The 17,340-nt window shown below is 41.1% G+C and overlaps 1 protein-coding gene across 1 annotated transcript in view; it reads left to right on the top strand.

The window, feature by feature from the left end:
- The window catches only part of CCNC (cyclin C), a 54,464-nt gene that overhangs the window by 10,607 nt on the left and 26,517 nt on the right, over positions 1-17,340 (top strand). The window contains exons 2-7 of the mRNA XM_088472303.1: positions 3,057-3,163; positions 6,113-6,197; positions 7,511-7,580; positions 8,218-8,269; positions 12,167-12,222; positions 12,862-12,897. Coding sequence (XP_088328429.1) covers positions 3,057-3,163; positions 6,113-6,197; positions 7,511-7,580; positions 8,218-8,269; positions 12,167-12,222; positions 12,862-12,897 — 406 coding nt within the window. The remainder of the gene's footprint in view (positions 1-3,056; positions 3,164-6,112; positions 6,198-7,510; positions 7,581-8,217; positions 8,270-12,166; positions 12,223-12,861; positions 12,898-17,340) is intronic.

The following is a 17,340-nucleotide window of genomic DNA, read 5'->3' as shown; positions in this document are numbered from 1 at the left end:
CATGTGTAATGTCAACGTTCTGCATGGACTGGTAGCAGAGGTTTTGGGTTAGACTGCGGGAAGGGAGGGTTAAGATTAGAATTACCATCATAACTGTTGTGTCACGAAGGATCCACTAGAAATCATCCTGACGTTACTGCTAGACCTCGAACAAACTATAGGAGCCACCAGACCTGCTGTATGTGCCATACCAGGTAAGTCACCACTAGGCCACCAGGGATGTTTCATCAATGGCGTTCCCGCTAGGCTGTTTTAGTGGGGTGCTGCGCCCTGCCTGGTTTCTAAAGGTCAGAATGCGCCTTGCCCCTCTTGGCGGCGCCCGGCTAAAACAGCCTGCGTGTGACGTCCCCACCCGCAGGCAGCAGTGTCCCGCGGGTGGGGAAAATAGCGGTGCAGTGGTCACCGCTGGTGAATGGACAGGACCGCTTGGGGGCAGACCCGTATGTCCGTAAGTGCCGGGCACGACCCCAAGAGTGATGAAAAGGGGGCGCGTCTTAAAGACACGCTCCCTTTGAGGACGCGCGCGCAGAAGTGCACCTTTCTAGGTCTGGCACCGGACCTAGAATGAACACTAATGAACATTATAATCCTTTAGACTTTTTATCAGTGTCGTTATGATGACATGCTGCATGTTGACATTTTCATGTCGACAAAATATACCAAACCCAAACAATACATATAATAATTCAAATGTTTCTCTAAATGTAAGGTAAAATTGTTTACTATTTATATACCAGACTCCGTTCCTACAAGTGTGTTTATTTTAATAAAAGCTTATTCTCTTGAAAACATATGGGGCAAACTTATTAGTAAACCTAAAGAATATTTTAGATGAAACCAACATAATCTGCATTTTAGTGCACAAAACTCTTTACTGCTCCTAGGGGTATATTTGTGAGAGTTTTTAGAAATGGAGATATTGACTGTAGCAACCAATCAGATTCTATTTAACATTTAACTAGCACCTTTTAGAACACAGGTTCTCAAACTCTGTCCTCAGGACCCCAAACAGTGCATGTTTTCCAGGTCTCCTCACAGAATCACAAGTGGAATAATTAGCTCCACTTGTGGCTCTTTTAAAATGTGTCAGTGAGTAATGAATACACCTGTGTACCTGCTGGGTGACCTGGAAAACATAACCTGTGTGGAGTCCTGAGGACCGAGTTTGAGAAACACTATTCTAGAAGAGAAAAGCTAAAATCTGATTGGTTACTATCAGCAACATCTCGAACACTGTTGGCTGTGACCATTTCATGTTTTCCTGGAGTATAAATATGAAGTTAAACACATTTAACATGCCTCGTCATCCATCAGCATGGCTAAACTTGCAATTCAAATGAGACAAAGTTTTGAATTTGCACAGATTATGAAATGGTTCTGAAAAAAAAATAGCAGTAGTTGCAATTACCATTAAGCACAATCATGATAATAAAGCAAGGAAAGGCTGGGACAGTTGAAAATTTGCCAAGAAGCTGACACCTGAGCCTATTGCTCCATGTACAGTGAGGAGGAAGGTAAGAGAGGCACAGATCAGTTTCAGAACTGCACAGTTAAGGTTTTCACTTCACAATATTAGGGAACAGGGGGAAAGAGTGAATAAGTATATATATCACAGAAATCTGTAGATTGTGCCATTTTCTCACAGTTGTCCTTCTTTGTGGAATGGCCTGTAACAAGTTCTAATGAGCTGCAGGACAGGTTATATAAATTCTACTAGAGAGCATGCATTGCAAATGCTTATATATTAAATAGGGATTATGGCCCTGATTCAGAGCCGGACGCTCTGATAGAGCGCTCGCTCTGACAGAGCACTCGCTCTGAATCAGGGCCGGCCCTCTGGTTTTTTAGAGCGGCCTCCTGGCCTCTCGCATAGCTGTGGGTGACCAGGAAGATGGTCGCGATGGTCAAAACCATCGGGCTTGCGACGAGACCCTTGTGGTAGGGTCTCGTTGCCGCAAGCCCTAGAGTGCTTTCGGCTGTATCAGAACCGGAAGAACTCCCACTGACATCACTTGTGATGTCAGTGGGGCCGGCCCCAGACTGTAGGCGTTCCCATGGGAACACCTCCGTCTGGTCAGCCACGCCCCCGGGCCGCCCACCAAAGGGGGCGCGCTGTCACTCAACATCGACAGCACGCCCCCTTTGGTACGAGACCCGGAGCGACGGCTTGCCCATCGCTATCCGGGTCTCGCGCATGAGCACGACGAAGCCGGCTCCGTCGTGCGCATGCGCACTGGGCCAACATCGACCCGCTTACGAGCGCTTAGCGCTCGCGTGCGGGTCAAAATCAGGCCCTATATTTGTAAAATAGACCCCTAGGTCTGTTGTGAGATATCACAGAGTAATTACAGCTGTTATTTGCTATCCTTTGTCCTTTCTGGTTTCCTGAACTTTCTGAATAGAGTGCCTGATTCAGACCATCACAAGCGCTGAGCGCTCGCAACCAAGTCGATGGTGGCCCAGAGCGCATGCGCATGACGGAGCCGGCTCCGTCGTGCGCATGCGCGAGACCCGTATAGCAACGTGTAATCCGTTGCTCCGGGTCTTGTACCAAAGGGGGCGTGTTGTCGATGTTGAGTGACAGCACGCCCCCTTTGGTGGGCGGGCCGTGGGGGAGGCTGGCCAGACGGAGGCGTTCCCATGAGAACGCCTACCGTCTGGGGGTGGCCCCACTGAGAGATTTCGGCTCTGTTAGAGCCGAAATCTCTCTGGGGCTTGTGGCAATGAGACCCTACCACAAGGGTCTCGTCGCAAGCCCGATGATCGCGATGGTCTTGACCATCGCGACTATCTTCCTGGCCGCTTGCTATAGCTGTGGGTGGGCACCAACAGCTATGCGAGCGGCCAGGAGGCCGCTCTAAAAAAAAAAAATAGCCCGGCCCTGATTCAGAGCGAGCGCTCTGTCAGAGCATCTGGCTCTGAATCAGGGCCAGAGATCAGATATTTGTAATGTAATAATCCCTTGCTAAAAGACCCTGATGAGAGAATGATCCAGCTAATTCAGACATGTGACACATAGGGTTTACTGCACAAAAGTGTTTTGTTTTTTCTTTCAGTTTACAATGGATATTGGATAAACAGGATTTGTTAAAGGAGCGTCAAAAAGACCTGAAATTCTTAACGGAAGAAGAGTATTGGAAGCTACAGATCTTTTTTACAAATGGTAAAATATGTTAGTGACTCTATGAAGGTGTTGGTTGGGTTTGTTTTAAAATAACTCATCAGCAAAAAAGTTAAACCAATATAATATCCTGATCGTAATAATAACATATTCATTTCAGTGCAGAGTATTTTTATGAATGAAAAGTCTGGTCTTTTGTGAGGCTTATTGCATGCCATTCTCCCGATACATCCTGTCACTGTCATGTACCTCTGATAAGACCTGGCCTCTGATTCTTGTGCTGTTACCATTGCGCCCTCGTCCTGTGCACTGAAACCCATTGAGCAGGTTAGTGGGCGCTACTCCAACTGCAGTCATGTTACTGGGTTCTCTGAATCATTTGGACTGACTACTGCAGCGTAGGAGCTGTGGATTTTCCAATGGTGCTTATTTAACCTAATTGTTTTAGAGAATGAAACCTTGTTGTTAATTGCCTAGCCATGATGTATTGTATTATGCAACCTTGACCTATGTTGCCTAAAGAATGTTATACAGTCAGTTAGGCAACCTGTGGCTCTCATTCTAAACTGGTTGAATATCCACATACAGATTCTGTATCCAGCCCCAGTGCTAGCCAACCAGTGCCAATTATAACTATAATGGAAAAACGATCAGTCTGGCTTACCTCTGTTATGGTTCAAAAAATAGGGAATGGGAAGTTACTTCTGTATTAATCAGAGGTAGTTCCAGTTAAAGCTGTCTAGTTTTCTGTCCCTAATTGGAAGTCCTGCACTGACACTGCATTTGATCTATCCAAAAGGAAGAAGAAAAATCCCCCAAAAACCTGGTGAATCAAGACTGCCCCAATTAACTAGTGCCGACTTGCATTGAATGAGTGATATGAGTATCTTTGACTCCCACTCTTGAATGATTGAAATGCCTAAGCAATTAGAAACGGGGAAATAGTTTTAAATAATTTCTAACCTGCATGTCCTGTTTGGCAGTACAACAAAGATGTCCAGGAGACTTTCATGTAGGTGCACTACTCTTACCGGTTCCACTACAGAACCAGTTACTTTTTGTCTTGTTGCCTCTGTATACTGGATGTACTTTCGGGTACGATGATTTCTATGTATACACAAAACCTTACATAAACTTCTTATACATTAATATGCATAAACGTTCCTAATTTGCATGCCACATTACAATTTTTTTTATTTCTCTCATAAAGAAAAGGTCCCATTGCTGTCCTAGTATGCGTTGTCCCTTTGTAAGTCATGGAGGTCCTTTGGAGTATGAGAACATTGGCACACTGACACTTGGGGCTATAACATTGCTATACTTTAAAAACCAACTAAAAAAATTAATAGATGTGTCTTTCGCTCTTTGACAAAAATAACTTCTAATCTAAAACAGTTATTTATTAAAAAAAAAATAAAAAAATCAAGTGTAACATTAAGCACTTCTAGATGTGAATAAGCAGATAAAGGGGTAAAGTCAATTAGACCCATTAAGTTAACGGGTGCTAATTGAATGCTGTCCCCTATTCAATTAGCCTATCAGGGATTTCTTTTTGGGTCTCCTAAGACCCGAAAAGAAATCTACATTAACCCTGCAGTTATCAGGTAATAGCTAATTAACACACGAATCCGAGTACTTTACACAGATTGTGTGTTAACGGGCGTTAACACATTATTTTTTTAAGGCTACCTCCTGTTATTACCAGTATACGGTGTTTAGATCTACAATAAAAAGGTAGACACCACAAGTTGGACAGGACAATAGGTCGACAGGATCAATAGGCGACACACTAAAGGTCACCAGGGTCAAAAGGTTGACACAAAAATAGTTGACACATTTTTGTATTTTAGGGTTAGGCACTTACCCCGACAGTTAGGGTTTGGTACCAGGAGGGAGGGTTAGGCACTTACCGGAGGGTTAGGGTTAGGCACTAGAAGGGATGGTTAGGCCCAGGCACCTACCCTGATGGTTAGGGTTAGGCACCAAGGGGAGGATTAGGGCTAGAAAAAACAAACACGTGTCGACCATTTGTGTGTCGTCAATTTGACCCTGTCAACCATTTCTACCTGTCAACCTTACATGTTGAACCTTTAGTGTGTCGACCTTGTGTCCCTGTCGACCTATTGCCTGTCTTTCTTGTGGTGTCTACCTAAACATTGTCTACTGTCATTTTGATCCACACCCGTTATTACCGGTGGTAATTTACCACGGATAATTCAATTCCCCCCATAATGGAATTTTGGAAATTTAAAGTTGCGGGGGATGCCAATAAAGAAAACAAATTGAGAAACTTTAATTTGTGGACAGAAAGAACAATGGCTTTACGGATTGGTAACCTATGGATCTAAGCGAGCATGTGTCAGTGCCAATGAGTTCAAATATGTGACTTTTTTTATTTTATTTTTGCGTGTTTACTTCCACTGTTTGATAAAAATACTGCTATGCATTATGTTTATTAAATATGCACAATCTCACATTACGAAGTCTTAAGGTGCCCACACACATACCGACTTTTCATCCAATTTGGCTGATTTCGACGAATCGTGACGACAGATGATGTAAAAAATGGCCAAATCGTGAGTTTCTACTCTTAATCACGATACCGATGCGCGTCCCCGCTCGTCGTACCTCGCATCTTCAGATCTGCCGTGATGTAGGGCAGATTAGCCAATCTGGGAAACAATGCATTGGCTGCAAGATAGATCTTTTGTCAGATTGGACATTTTTAACTCCAAATCGTGACCATGACTGCCTGGGGAGAGTTCAGGGGAAATCGTGTACATCGGCTGATTGGGAGCAAGTCGGTATGTGTGTGGGCACTATTATCTTGCTTTAATTGTAAATAATAACTCTGATACCATTAGACTTTGGTCTCTCTTCTTTAAAACGAAACTAAAACTTTCCCTATTTGCTAAAATTATTTACAAGAACAATATCCCAAGCTAACAGGTGGCAAAACATTATTATGGTGGTGTTTTTTTTTTCTTGCAGTCATCCAAGCTTTAGGGGAACACCTTAAATTAAGACAGCAAGTTATAGCAACTGCCACTGTTTACTTTAAAAGGTTCTATGCTCGGTAAGTTAATATTTATTTATTTTGAGATTTTGTTTTTTGTGTGTTTTTTATATTGCTCTTTGTTTTTCTTCATTATAGTTCATTTCATTAAATCAAAGACTAATCATGGACTGGCTGCCCCCTATGTCTTGCTGATAAATTCAAAGTACACCGCTATGGGGCCTGATTCAGGGGTGTACTCACTGACTATGTTGGATGTAGTGGAGCTAGTTTTTGCTACTGCACATGCATCTAAGTCGCATCGTGCATGCTTCCTGATTGTCCCTGCAGAGTTGCAGTTTCAGAAGCACACATGGAGAAGTGTAATGAAAATGTAGTGGGCGTTCCTGGGCAGTGACAGGGAGGTGTCCTAGCGCACGCACATATATAGATCTACTTATAGGTATGTTATGGGAATGTTGGTGAAAGTATTTGCGTACACAGATACTAGACTCCTCACATAAAAGGCCATACAGAGATTGAGGAATTGCACCTACCATAGGGCTGCTGCAAGTTTTGAATGCGCGACCAATTGTAGCATCTAAGGACGCACCAATCGGTATTACTACTTGTACAGACACTGAAGTGGGCCTCTCAGTCCTTGTACATTTGGACGCATGAATGTACACAAGGGAAGGAATTTGTATTGACATTTGCATAAAGTCGCAGACGGATGACCTCCAATAGATGCAGTTGCGGGCGCTTCTTCGTCCACCTCTGAGTCAGGCTCATTGTCTCTTGCATTATGCAATTCTCAGCTGGCAGTGTGCTCCTCAGTATCTCCCATCTCCCACAAACATTCCAGTCATTTTAACAAACAAGTTATGAGCTAAATGGAACTAAAAAAATCAATATCCTTAACTTCCAGTAAGTTATGGAAATAAAAATGTGTATTTTCCCTTTGTGGCTGATGGACCTTATAATTAGACATTTCTTTAAAACAAAATGTATGGATAATACAAAGCAGGTAAAGATCCTCCAGTAGGGGAGCAGAATATGGCTTCCAAATCACACTATTTAAATAACATTCATGAGCACACAGTAAAATGATATATAGTATTTATTTGTTGATAGTCGGCCAGTGAGAGAGCAGAATATATACATTTTGCCAGGAAGCATAAAATGTCTACTGCTTATATATCTCAATGAGGGTTCATTACGAGAGCATCATTCAAAGAAGGGATAATGGTACTAACTGATGCTTATAAATCTGTTTGCCATTCCAAACACAACTGCATTCTACTTTGTGTTAATAGACTGTTACAGGAATTCCTTATATGAATTTGAACTTTTTGTTGTCGTTTTTTTTGTTGTTTTTTTTTCAACTTTTTTAGGTATTCTTTAAAAAGTATAGATCCTGTTTTAATGGCACCAACTTGCGTATTTTTGGCATCCAAAGTAGAGGTAAGACAAGAATGCTCGAAAAATACCCCAAAACACGAAGATACAGTATATGTTTTGTAAATGTATTTCACTAGCGATCATCTATCTTTGTGCTAATGTGTTTTATTCAGATGTGGAAATTTGAAAACATAGCAGCACAAAAAACGGGTTTGGTACCGGGTGCTGGTGGTCAGAATCCCGACACCGGCATCCCGACAGGGTTAGCATACAGACACTTGTTGGTCGATATGCTAACCCTCCCCTTCTTCCCTACCCTAACCCTCCCCCCCCCCCCCCCATGTGCCTAAACCTAACCCTCCCTCCTTAGTGCCTAACCCTCCCCCTAGTGCCTACTAACCCTAACGCTAACCCTGTCCCCAACCCCGCTACTTTCCTTTGGTATCCCGGCGGTCGGGATGCTGGCGCTGGGATTCTGACCAGCTTTGGGATTCCGGCACTGGTAATATAAGCGTCGGCATCCCGACTGCTGGGATGCCGAACCTATCCCCAAAAAACATATGGGGCTTATGTTATATAGGATATTGCATAACACCTGTGCACTATTTTTTTTTATTTAAATATTTTCCCGTTGAAACTATAATCCTGTAAGTGAGTCCTTATTCAATCAGTCTGGAATGATTTTTCTTTTGTATTTCAGGAGTTTGGTGTTGTATCAAATACACGGTTAATCTCTGCTGCTACTTCTGTATGTGAGTAATTATTGCTGTGTATTGTAATTGTGCACATTAAAGCAGTGTTCTTTCTAACTCTGCACCTGTCACAACCCATGCAGTTCCTCTTTCCTGCCTGGGGTGTCGCGCTCTGCTCTGGTGCTGCTAGCACACTCTGGTCTGTATCTCAGCAGTTTGTTGCATCAGCTGAGTGTGCTAAAAGCACCAGAGCAGAGAGAGACACCCCAGACAGAAAAGAGAAATTGCACAGGTTGTGACAGTTGTAGGGTGCTAGAATGAACATTATTAAAGGGAATCTGTCACTTTTTAGTTTGGTTTTTGTACAATGTCTGTATAAATAAAAAGAAAATATTCTCTGCAAATGTCCTGATTCTGCTTTATAGTCTGGTACTATACAGGCGAACCTACTTCTGTTTTGTTTTTATTTTTTATAATTCATCTGCTTTTCTGTGTCAGTGTGCAGGGGAACTGTGACCTAGTGAGAGTCCTGGGTAAGCATTACGCTTTATGCTGAGCCAGGGCATTTGCATAGTGAGGGCCTGATGCAGTGATGAATGTACTGCTGTTCGTGGAATGCACCTTGCAATGCAGAGTCCTACACATTTCAAACACATCTACACTTAAAACTGAAGAGGTGTAACCGGGAAGTTCTCTCATATGAAAAGTTCAGTGAGGGAGTGTTGGATGTAAACATACACCTGTTTTCTAACTTATCTTTTTCACTGGGTATAGGCTGGTGCAAGTGTGCACTGATGATGATGACTAGTATAAAACCGAGAGTATGGATAGTATACATACAGGCAAATATGCTTTTTTTATTTTTTTTCATGCAATGCAAGAGCATATACACCATCCAACTCTGCTTCTGGCCCAGGATGTGTTTTAATATTGGGAGCACAGAAAAAATATTTAAATAACCTTTTCATGCACTACCGATAAATCGGTATCTTTATCAGTGACAGGTCCTCTTTAGAGATGTGCAAAAACGCACGTTGCGTGTTTAAATATAATGAACATAAGTACAATTCAGAACATTCATTGGTGGAATTGGGTTTTCGAGATTATGCCTTTAATGTGGGACACGTGACTTGCACAGGTACTGTGGCTGGCTTTAATCTGCCACAGAACCTGTGCAACTCATATCAGTCCCTCATTAAGGGGATAAACTGGCAACCCTTGGTGGATTTAGGAAATGGAGTTCCCAGGTGGAAAAATACATTTTGGTCCAGGGACAGGTGTTTAGAGAGGGTCCAGCTGATGAGTGTTTATGACCACCTTTCTTTCTCATCACTACTTCTCATCAGCACATTGTTCTCGGCTCTGTCTGTCCCTCATTGGCACTGTGTATCATCTGTCCAGGATGTTTTTCCACAATCTTTTTTCAGTTGACCCAGTCATCTATCCAGGCATTAAATAATCAGTACTCTGCTTTTGTCTTGCTAGTTGAGACTTTGGTCATTTTCACTTGAGAGATTTAGGGCCTCATTTAACATTGGGCATAAATCCAGTAATAAGGTGCAATTTTGCACTTGGCAAAACCTTGAGTCAGAGCAATGAAAAATGAAAACCCTAGTCAGATTTAGAGTTGGGAGTAGTGCACACAGCCCAGTTTTACTGCAAATCACATAGTTAAAATAAAGCTGTCCAATATTTGCGTGCCATGTGCAAAAGCAACCAGTATCCTCCTTCCACGTAAAAGAAAAAAAAACACATTTGTTAGCCTTGCATCGCAACATGGAGTTTCCAGCTGCAAATTTGCACTCTTTAGATGGAGCTGCTCATAACTGTAAATGTGGCCCTTGCCAGTCACTCTGTTGGAGAAGCATCTTTCTCCTGTCATGACCACATACTACAAGTGAGTGAAAAAGAGCACTGTAGACTTTAAATATAACTGGTCATTTATTTCAGGTGTACTATTTTGTGAGTAAGAAACAGAAATGCATTTAATGACATTGTGGGTTTACTTGCTTCTTGTTGATCACCATGCACTGTTTCTGAAGCCAAACTAATGATGCATACACACTGTCAGATTTTTCTTCAGATCTGAACGATAACCATTTAAAAAATCGTTCATATCTGAAGGAAAAACTGACATAGCTGACATGTCTGAACGATGCGCGTTCCCGATGGTCAGATAACGATATCTGACATCTGATGTGTTTGCAGTCAGACTTGGACGATTCCATTCATTTTAATGCAGTCAAAAATCGTTCATAGTTCAAATCGTTGGTCAAATCGTTCATCTGACACATCTGACCATGTGTATGCTCCATAACAGTACAGTCTATCTCTGATGTGTAATATACAGGTTATGCCAGTGGTTCCCAAACTGTGAGCCGTGGCACCCTGGGGTGCCTCGGGACACTTGAGGGGTGCTTCAGGTTGGTGGCCCAGCACCAAATCAAATTATTTATGGTCAATGTAATGTAAATATGTGGACAAACAGAAGCACAAACATTTCTACCATCACATACGTGAGCCTAAGTATGAAAGGTACGCACAATTTACTTAACTTTACTACTTTTCATTTTTGTTTCTGACTTTCTCGTGAAAACAATGCTGATACTCCTAGGGTGCCTTGGTTCAAAAAAGTTTGGGAACCACTGGGTTATGCACATACGACATCAAATTTCCAGTATCTACTTTACTAGTGCGCTTGTTCACTGCAATATGTGTTTGGCATTATTTTTATGTGTTAATAAGAGTATGACTTCATATAATCTGCTTTCCTCATCTTGAATTTTATGTCCTATGGATTAGATTTTATTTTGCAGATAAGTTACATACAGGAACAGCTGTTGGCCTAATGGGCTGCTCATATGTTTGATGATCCAGCAGAGGCTAAGCTATATTAATAAATATATATATGTGTGTGTGTATGTGTGTGTATATATATATATATATATATATATATATATAGCAAAATAATCTGCGGCACTCCAAGGCTGATGATAAAAGACGATCGTCTTTTATCATCAGCCTTGGAGTGACGCAGATTATTTTGCCATTTGTTTGTGTGACACTGAGGGCTCCCCGTCCTCTCAAAAAGGAATGAATAATGAAGCTGTATGATTTTGTTGCTTTTGTTTGCATTACATTTTTGTACCCATTTGCCTTTTATTTATAGTAACAAAAACAACCAACTACTAATCAATGCCCACAACATATTTAAAGAGGTCACCTCTAAGATAAAGGCAATTTTACCTTGTGCACTACAGATGTGTCCTTATACTTTATATCTTTGCTGCAGTTGTGCTAAAAAGCCCCTCTTGGCGAGCCAGGTCTCGTGAGACTCTTCTAGCGCTGGGCGTTTTCTTGAATATTTTTTGGGGCCGAAAATGTGTCAGTCGCGAAGCGACTAGGACGCAACAGCAGACTCTGCTGATTAATTTGATATACGACACTTGTAAATCTGTGCTTAAAGGAGTCTCTGAATCTGTATGTGTAGTGCTACAATGTAGCGGCCACAACTTTTTTAATTCCAAGTTCTGTTGTGGTTCATGTACAGACTCTGGTACACACAGATATACAAGTGTGGCATATAAAATTAATCAGCACAGTCTGCTTGTGCGTCCTAGTTGCTACGTATTGCGACTTAGGTGCATTTTTGCCAAAAAAAGGCACCTGACGCTAGCAGAGTAGCATGGGACCTGGCAGCTCACTCACTCTAGACTAGTCCTGTTTGCATGATGCATTGAGGCTAGATGTATGAGGGCACACCTGTACATGACCACAAATAATCCAGGCCCCCCTTTGCTTCCAGTGCCTGGGGGAGTATGAATGACTGACTACTCCCAGAAGACTTTTATTAAACAGAATAATGGCATTACATTGATCTAGAACTATGCATGCTAATCTTGGTGTAGTGATTATTGCCAAAATGATAAAGCTGTATCTGTTTTTCATTCCTTACAGTAAAAACTAGGTTTTCTTATGCATTTCCAAAGGAGTTTCCTTATAGGATGAACCATGTAAGTACGCCCTACCTTAAATGTAGCATCTTGGCTGTGTGTGCAGTAATCTTCTGACCAGAAGGATTTGGACCTCTTGGAGGCTAAAGGTGCATACACACGTAACGATTTTATGACGTCGTTATTGTTCAATCGTTGAAGAAAATCGTTCAGTTTCTGAGTTATAACGATAAACGATTATCGTTCATGCGCGTTCCTGTTTGTAGTTCATTCTGACTGACTAACTGAACGATTTTCATTATTTGAAGTTACAAAAATCGTTTGTAGTTCAAAAAATCGTTCATTCAGATTTAAAAAAATCTGACAGATAATCGATCATAAAATCGTTGGTAACAAAATCGTTGTGTGTGTATGCAGCTTTAGTATTCAGCCCACTATCCAATTTAGCCAGCCACTTGTGCCACTATTTAGGCCACAAACCCAACAGCTTAAAACTGCTTAATTTCTACTATTGACTATTTCATAAGCAAAGCAAAATGTAACTACAGTATGCACCAATTGCATTTCTTAAACCAAGTTACATGATTACTTTTACACACCAATGTGTAAGTCAGACTCCTGTGTATACTTTGATAGACATTGCAAATATTTATTCCGTGGTCATAAAAAGTGTTTTGATCAGGTACCTTTCTATTTTAGATACTGGAATGTGAATTCTATCTGTTAGAATTAATGGTAAGTGGTACAGATCTTGCTCTGGAGCCGTTCAATTTTTATGCCATTTTAAAATGAGCCAGTAATACCCTATCTTCTCTCCCTCCTTCACATGGTCGCCCAAAACAGTGCCACCCATGGCTAAATGATATAACAATATGCAAGAAAACCTGAAATGTGGAATGCCTTTGTTTTTACTAATGAAGTGTGAAAAAGTAAACCTGTCAAATCTGTATACTGCTAATTTTCTCGGTGAATATGCCCATTGCCTGTAAAACTTTTTGAAATAATTGACATATGCTGATACAATAAAAAAAAATAAGCCTACGTTTTTTAAAGTGAAACCAATATATTTCTGAAAAACCTGAAGCTCAGTGGTCAACTTGAGCATGGCAGCATAGTACTTATTTCCTCACTGTTTTATCTTCAACCACCATAGCTTGCCTCACAGTATCTAAGCCACATACACACTAGATTATTTTTATGGACGATCACGTTATCGTTCGACGTGTTTGCAGTGAACGACCAACGATGCGCGCTCCCGCGGGTTGTTAACTGTCTGTTGTCGTTCATACATGCAGGCCAATCTGATGATATCGGCAAGAATTGCCTGATCAGACATGTGGCAGGATGACTTCACTGAAAGATATCTTTCAGTGTGTATGAGCCTTTAGGCTCAGTTAAGAACTGCGTGCTTTTACTTTGTACCAACATTCCTGTTTCTCCTCCAAGCACATTTGTGGGTGTGCCAGCACTTCCTGATCTTTGGAATCACCCTCTAAAGAGAGATGCCCACTTTTAAAGGTTTTCTGAATCACTTTTATAAATGTGGAATGGGTATTGAATATCAGGGTGTACCAAAACGGTCTTTATTACATGTGTTACATTTGTTCAAGTGTAATTAAAAAGTGCATGCACACACCCTATTGTATGTACTGTATATCAGAGGAAATGGAGAAATTAAGTATTTTGCAGTGGAAAAACTAGCTGTTTAACATACTGGAAAACAGGACATGCCATCCTAAATGCACTTCTATTTCACTGATGAAATTCCAACCCACAAATTTAAGCCTGTTTGTATAATGGCATATTTGTGTATCTACTCTTAACTGGTTTTTTTTTTTTTTTCTTGCATACTTTCAGATACTGACAATTTCTTGGTATCTGAAAATATCAATATGAGCACAATGTTTGTGCAACATTAACAAAAAATGGTGTATGGTTTTATAGCCTGTTAGCATAATGTCACTGACTCAAACCTGTCATTATGATGGGTAAGACAATGGAAATCAGCCACTAAACAGAATCTTTACCTCTCCCTCAGTGCTGGTTAAGTTAGTCGCTATTCCTAGTCCAGCCTTTTCCATTGTTCTCTGAGTAAAGTTAACATTGAGTGTGTAAAATTGACACACCTTCTATCCTCTTCACTGGTCCTATTCCTCTAACTTAAGCTGGGTATACACTATTTGATGTGTATCCAGCTGACTGAACAACGAGATGTAATGATACATCATGCCAGCCGTACACAGTGCACGATCCAGTATATGACGGCTAAATGCATTGTTCCATGAGGCATGGCATTGTTTATTGAATCACAGCAGATGGGATGATGCGATGAATGACCCTCATGTGTGTGCGATCTGGCATACACACTATACGATCTGTATAATATATTGTTCCGATCTGCGTCCAAACGATATTTTGTATGCTCTATCTTATAGTGTGTACCCAGTTTTAGATTCTGGGATCCACAGTGCTTTACACTGTGAGCTATGGAGAACTCCAGCTCTATATAATGCTGTGGAAGAAATGGCTGAACTTGTTTTTAGTCTTTGTTTTGATAGGTAAGCCTCTTCTAAAAGTATGTCCTATATGTAATACCTTTTTTGGGGTGGTGTTTTTTATTCTATTTTTTTTAACTATAATCAGACTTGACCTATCAAATCAAAGATTTATTGGTGGTAAAGTGCACAGGCACAAGCGTCCAAATAATTTTTCAAACTACTTTTTCTTCTTCCTACTTCATGTAAGCCATTACTCTGGGATTACATCCAGTCCCCTTATGTTTAGACAGGAAGTTTTTTCCCCTAGGGATTGCCCACTTAGGGTATATAGGCTCACTCCCCCTTTTCCTCCCTAGTCTTTTCCTGTCTTCTAGTCAGGACAGAGTAGGAAAGTTTATTTTGATTTCTCCAGGACTTACCTGGACTTTATGTCCAGCTTATGCGCCTCCTGAAGCCGTGGTCTGGATGGGGTGGCACCCTGGGGAGAGGCTGGTACGTGCATGTAATCCCCAACAGAGGCTGACTGGGAGGTCTGTTTGCTAATGCTCACAGTCTGAAACTCAGCCATTATTTCTCCCGCAGTAACGGTTCTGGCTTCGAGTGGAAGTGCCAGTGATGCGGCCGTCCCTGTGGACTGTGCGGGACAGTCTGCGCATGCGCCCCCTGTGTCTAGGGTTAGAGCCATTAAAAAAAAAGTTTGCACCGGATCATATGGAGCTGCTTGTTGCCCTCCGCGCACTGCAGAAAGCTGTTGCTGTGTCCATCTAGCTATTATTGTGTAGCAGAGCCAGCATGGAACAAGAGCCATGTGCCTAACTGAGGTAAGTCCTCATTTTTTCCCTATTATAGTCCATGGTGTATAGTAATGAATATCATCTTAATCTGCAGTGTGTCTCCAGCTATGGGAGCTAGGAAGAGAGTTTGCAAGAACATCTCAAATACTTGTGCTGCTTGTGATAAAGCTTTCTCAGTAAATTGGGATGTAAGGTTTTGCAATGATTGACTTGTCAACATTACGTCACACAGTCTATTTAGCTACTAGAATTAATGGATTGGATGAGAAAGTGTTTTGTTTCTATTGAAGTTCAAGATGATGTCAAAATATTTAATCTGGATCTTTTGGATAACCTACTGAAGAATATTTATATATCTATGATTTATAAACTGGAAAAAATGTGGTGATCATGATTTTCTGTTTGAAGATAAGTCTAAAAGAAGCAGGTCTTTTTCCAATGAAGGAAATTATGCCTAAAGAATGAATAAATAAAAAAAAAACATTAACCATATGATGGTCCCCTTCTCTTTGGTAATAGAAGGCAATAATATAGTAAATAACGGCCTGTAAATCTGCAAAATTCCATCAGGATAGTCAGAGCAGGTATCCTCTATAGTAAGCTAGAAGTTATAGACCTGGATGCCATTATAGTAGCAGATACAATTCAGGGACGACAAGACACTCCTTTCGCCAGTCCTACAAGAGAGGCAACCTGAAACAATTCTAAAGGTTCCCCGCATTCATGCCAGTAAAGGGCAGACTCCTTAAATTTGCCAGGCAATGGGAATAGTCTTTTCAAGATAGATGGGTTCTGGATGTGGTGTCTCAAAGTATCTGATAGAGATCAGGGCACTAGAAAACGGCTTAGAAAAATTGATCAGCTATGAAAATTGTCCCGTCATCAGAAAAGAAGGATTTTTATGCTTGAATATATTTTGTAGTAAAAACTATGGGAGGATTCAGAACAGTCCTGGACCTCAGACAATTGAACATATTTGTGAAGGTAGAGGTGGAAACACTGAAATCTTCCCTTCGGTTTGACAACATCCCTGAGAGCATTTACAAAGGTCTTAGTGACTCTTATAGCTCATTTGAGAAGACAAGGGATAGCAATCTGATCGTACCTGCTAATTCCTGGAGGTTCAAGAGAAATGGTAAAACATGCAGTAGATGAAATGATAAAATTCCTTCAGTCTCACGGCTGGATAATAAACTGGAAAAAAAGGTCAGTTAAGTCTGGTACAGCAAATACAATTTTTGGGTGTGCAGGTAGACACTCTACGATATACAATAACATTGTCAGAAGAAAAATATAAACAAAATATATAAAAAAAGATATATAATACACTAAAAAAAACTATCCTTTTTGGTACAGGCATGTGTTAAAATACCATTACGTCCTGGATCACGTCTACCATAGACATAGTCCCATGAGTGAGGTGGAGGATGAGAAAGTTAAAGTGGAACTTACTATGGTACAGCTGAGAGGGGATCCCTCTGTGTTACCAAGTAAACCTATATCAAATCACGAGAAACTATTTTGGTGGACAAGTAAAGAACTAACTAAGAACAATGTCAGTGTCAGAGCCCCAGTGTTTAGTATTAACTACCGACACAAGCTCAACAGTATGGCGTACACATCTCCTGCAACAAAGTCGGCAAGGATTCTGGACTCCCCAAGAGAAGATGATTTCCTCAAATCAACGAGACATAAGGGCAGTTAGGAATTCAATAAATTGTTTTCTGAATCAATTAATAGGAGGGCATCTAAAAGTATTCTCAGACAATGTGGCAGTAAGTGGCTTATTTAAATCGCCAGGGTGCCAGGAGTCGAGTTCTAATGAAAGAGAAATTGCAAGTATTCGGGAATAGGCAGAAAAACATCTCCATTCCTTTTCGACTCTA

This window comes from Taudactylus pleione, unplaced genomic scaffold (assembly GCF_031769625.1).
Source record: "Taudactylus pleione unplaced genomic scaffold, aTauple2 ptg000015l, whole genome shotgun sequence".
In the NCBI taxonomy this organism is placed as follows: Eukaryota; Metazoa; Chordata; class Amphibia; order Anura; family Myobatrachidae; genus Taudactylus; species Taudactylus pleione.
The sequence above is the reverse complement of the archived record's forward strand: the minus strand, read 5'-3'. Positions and strand labels throughout refer to the sequence as shown.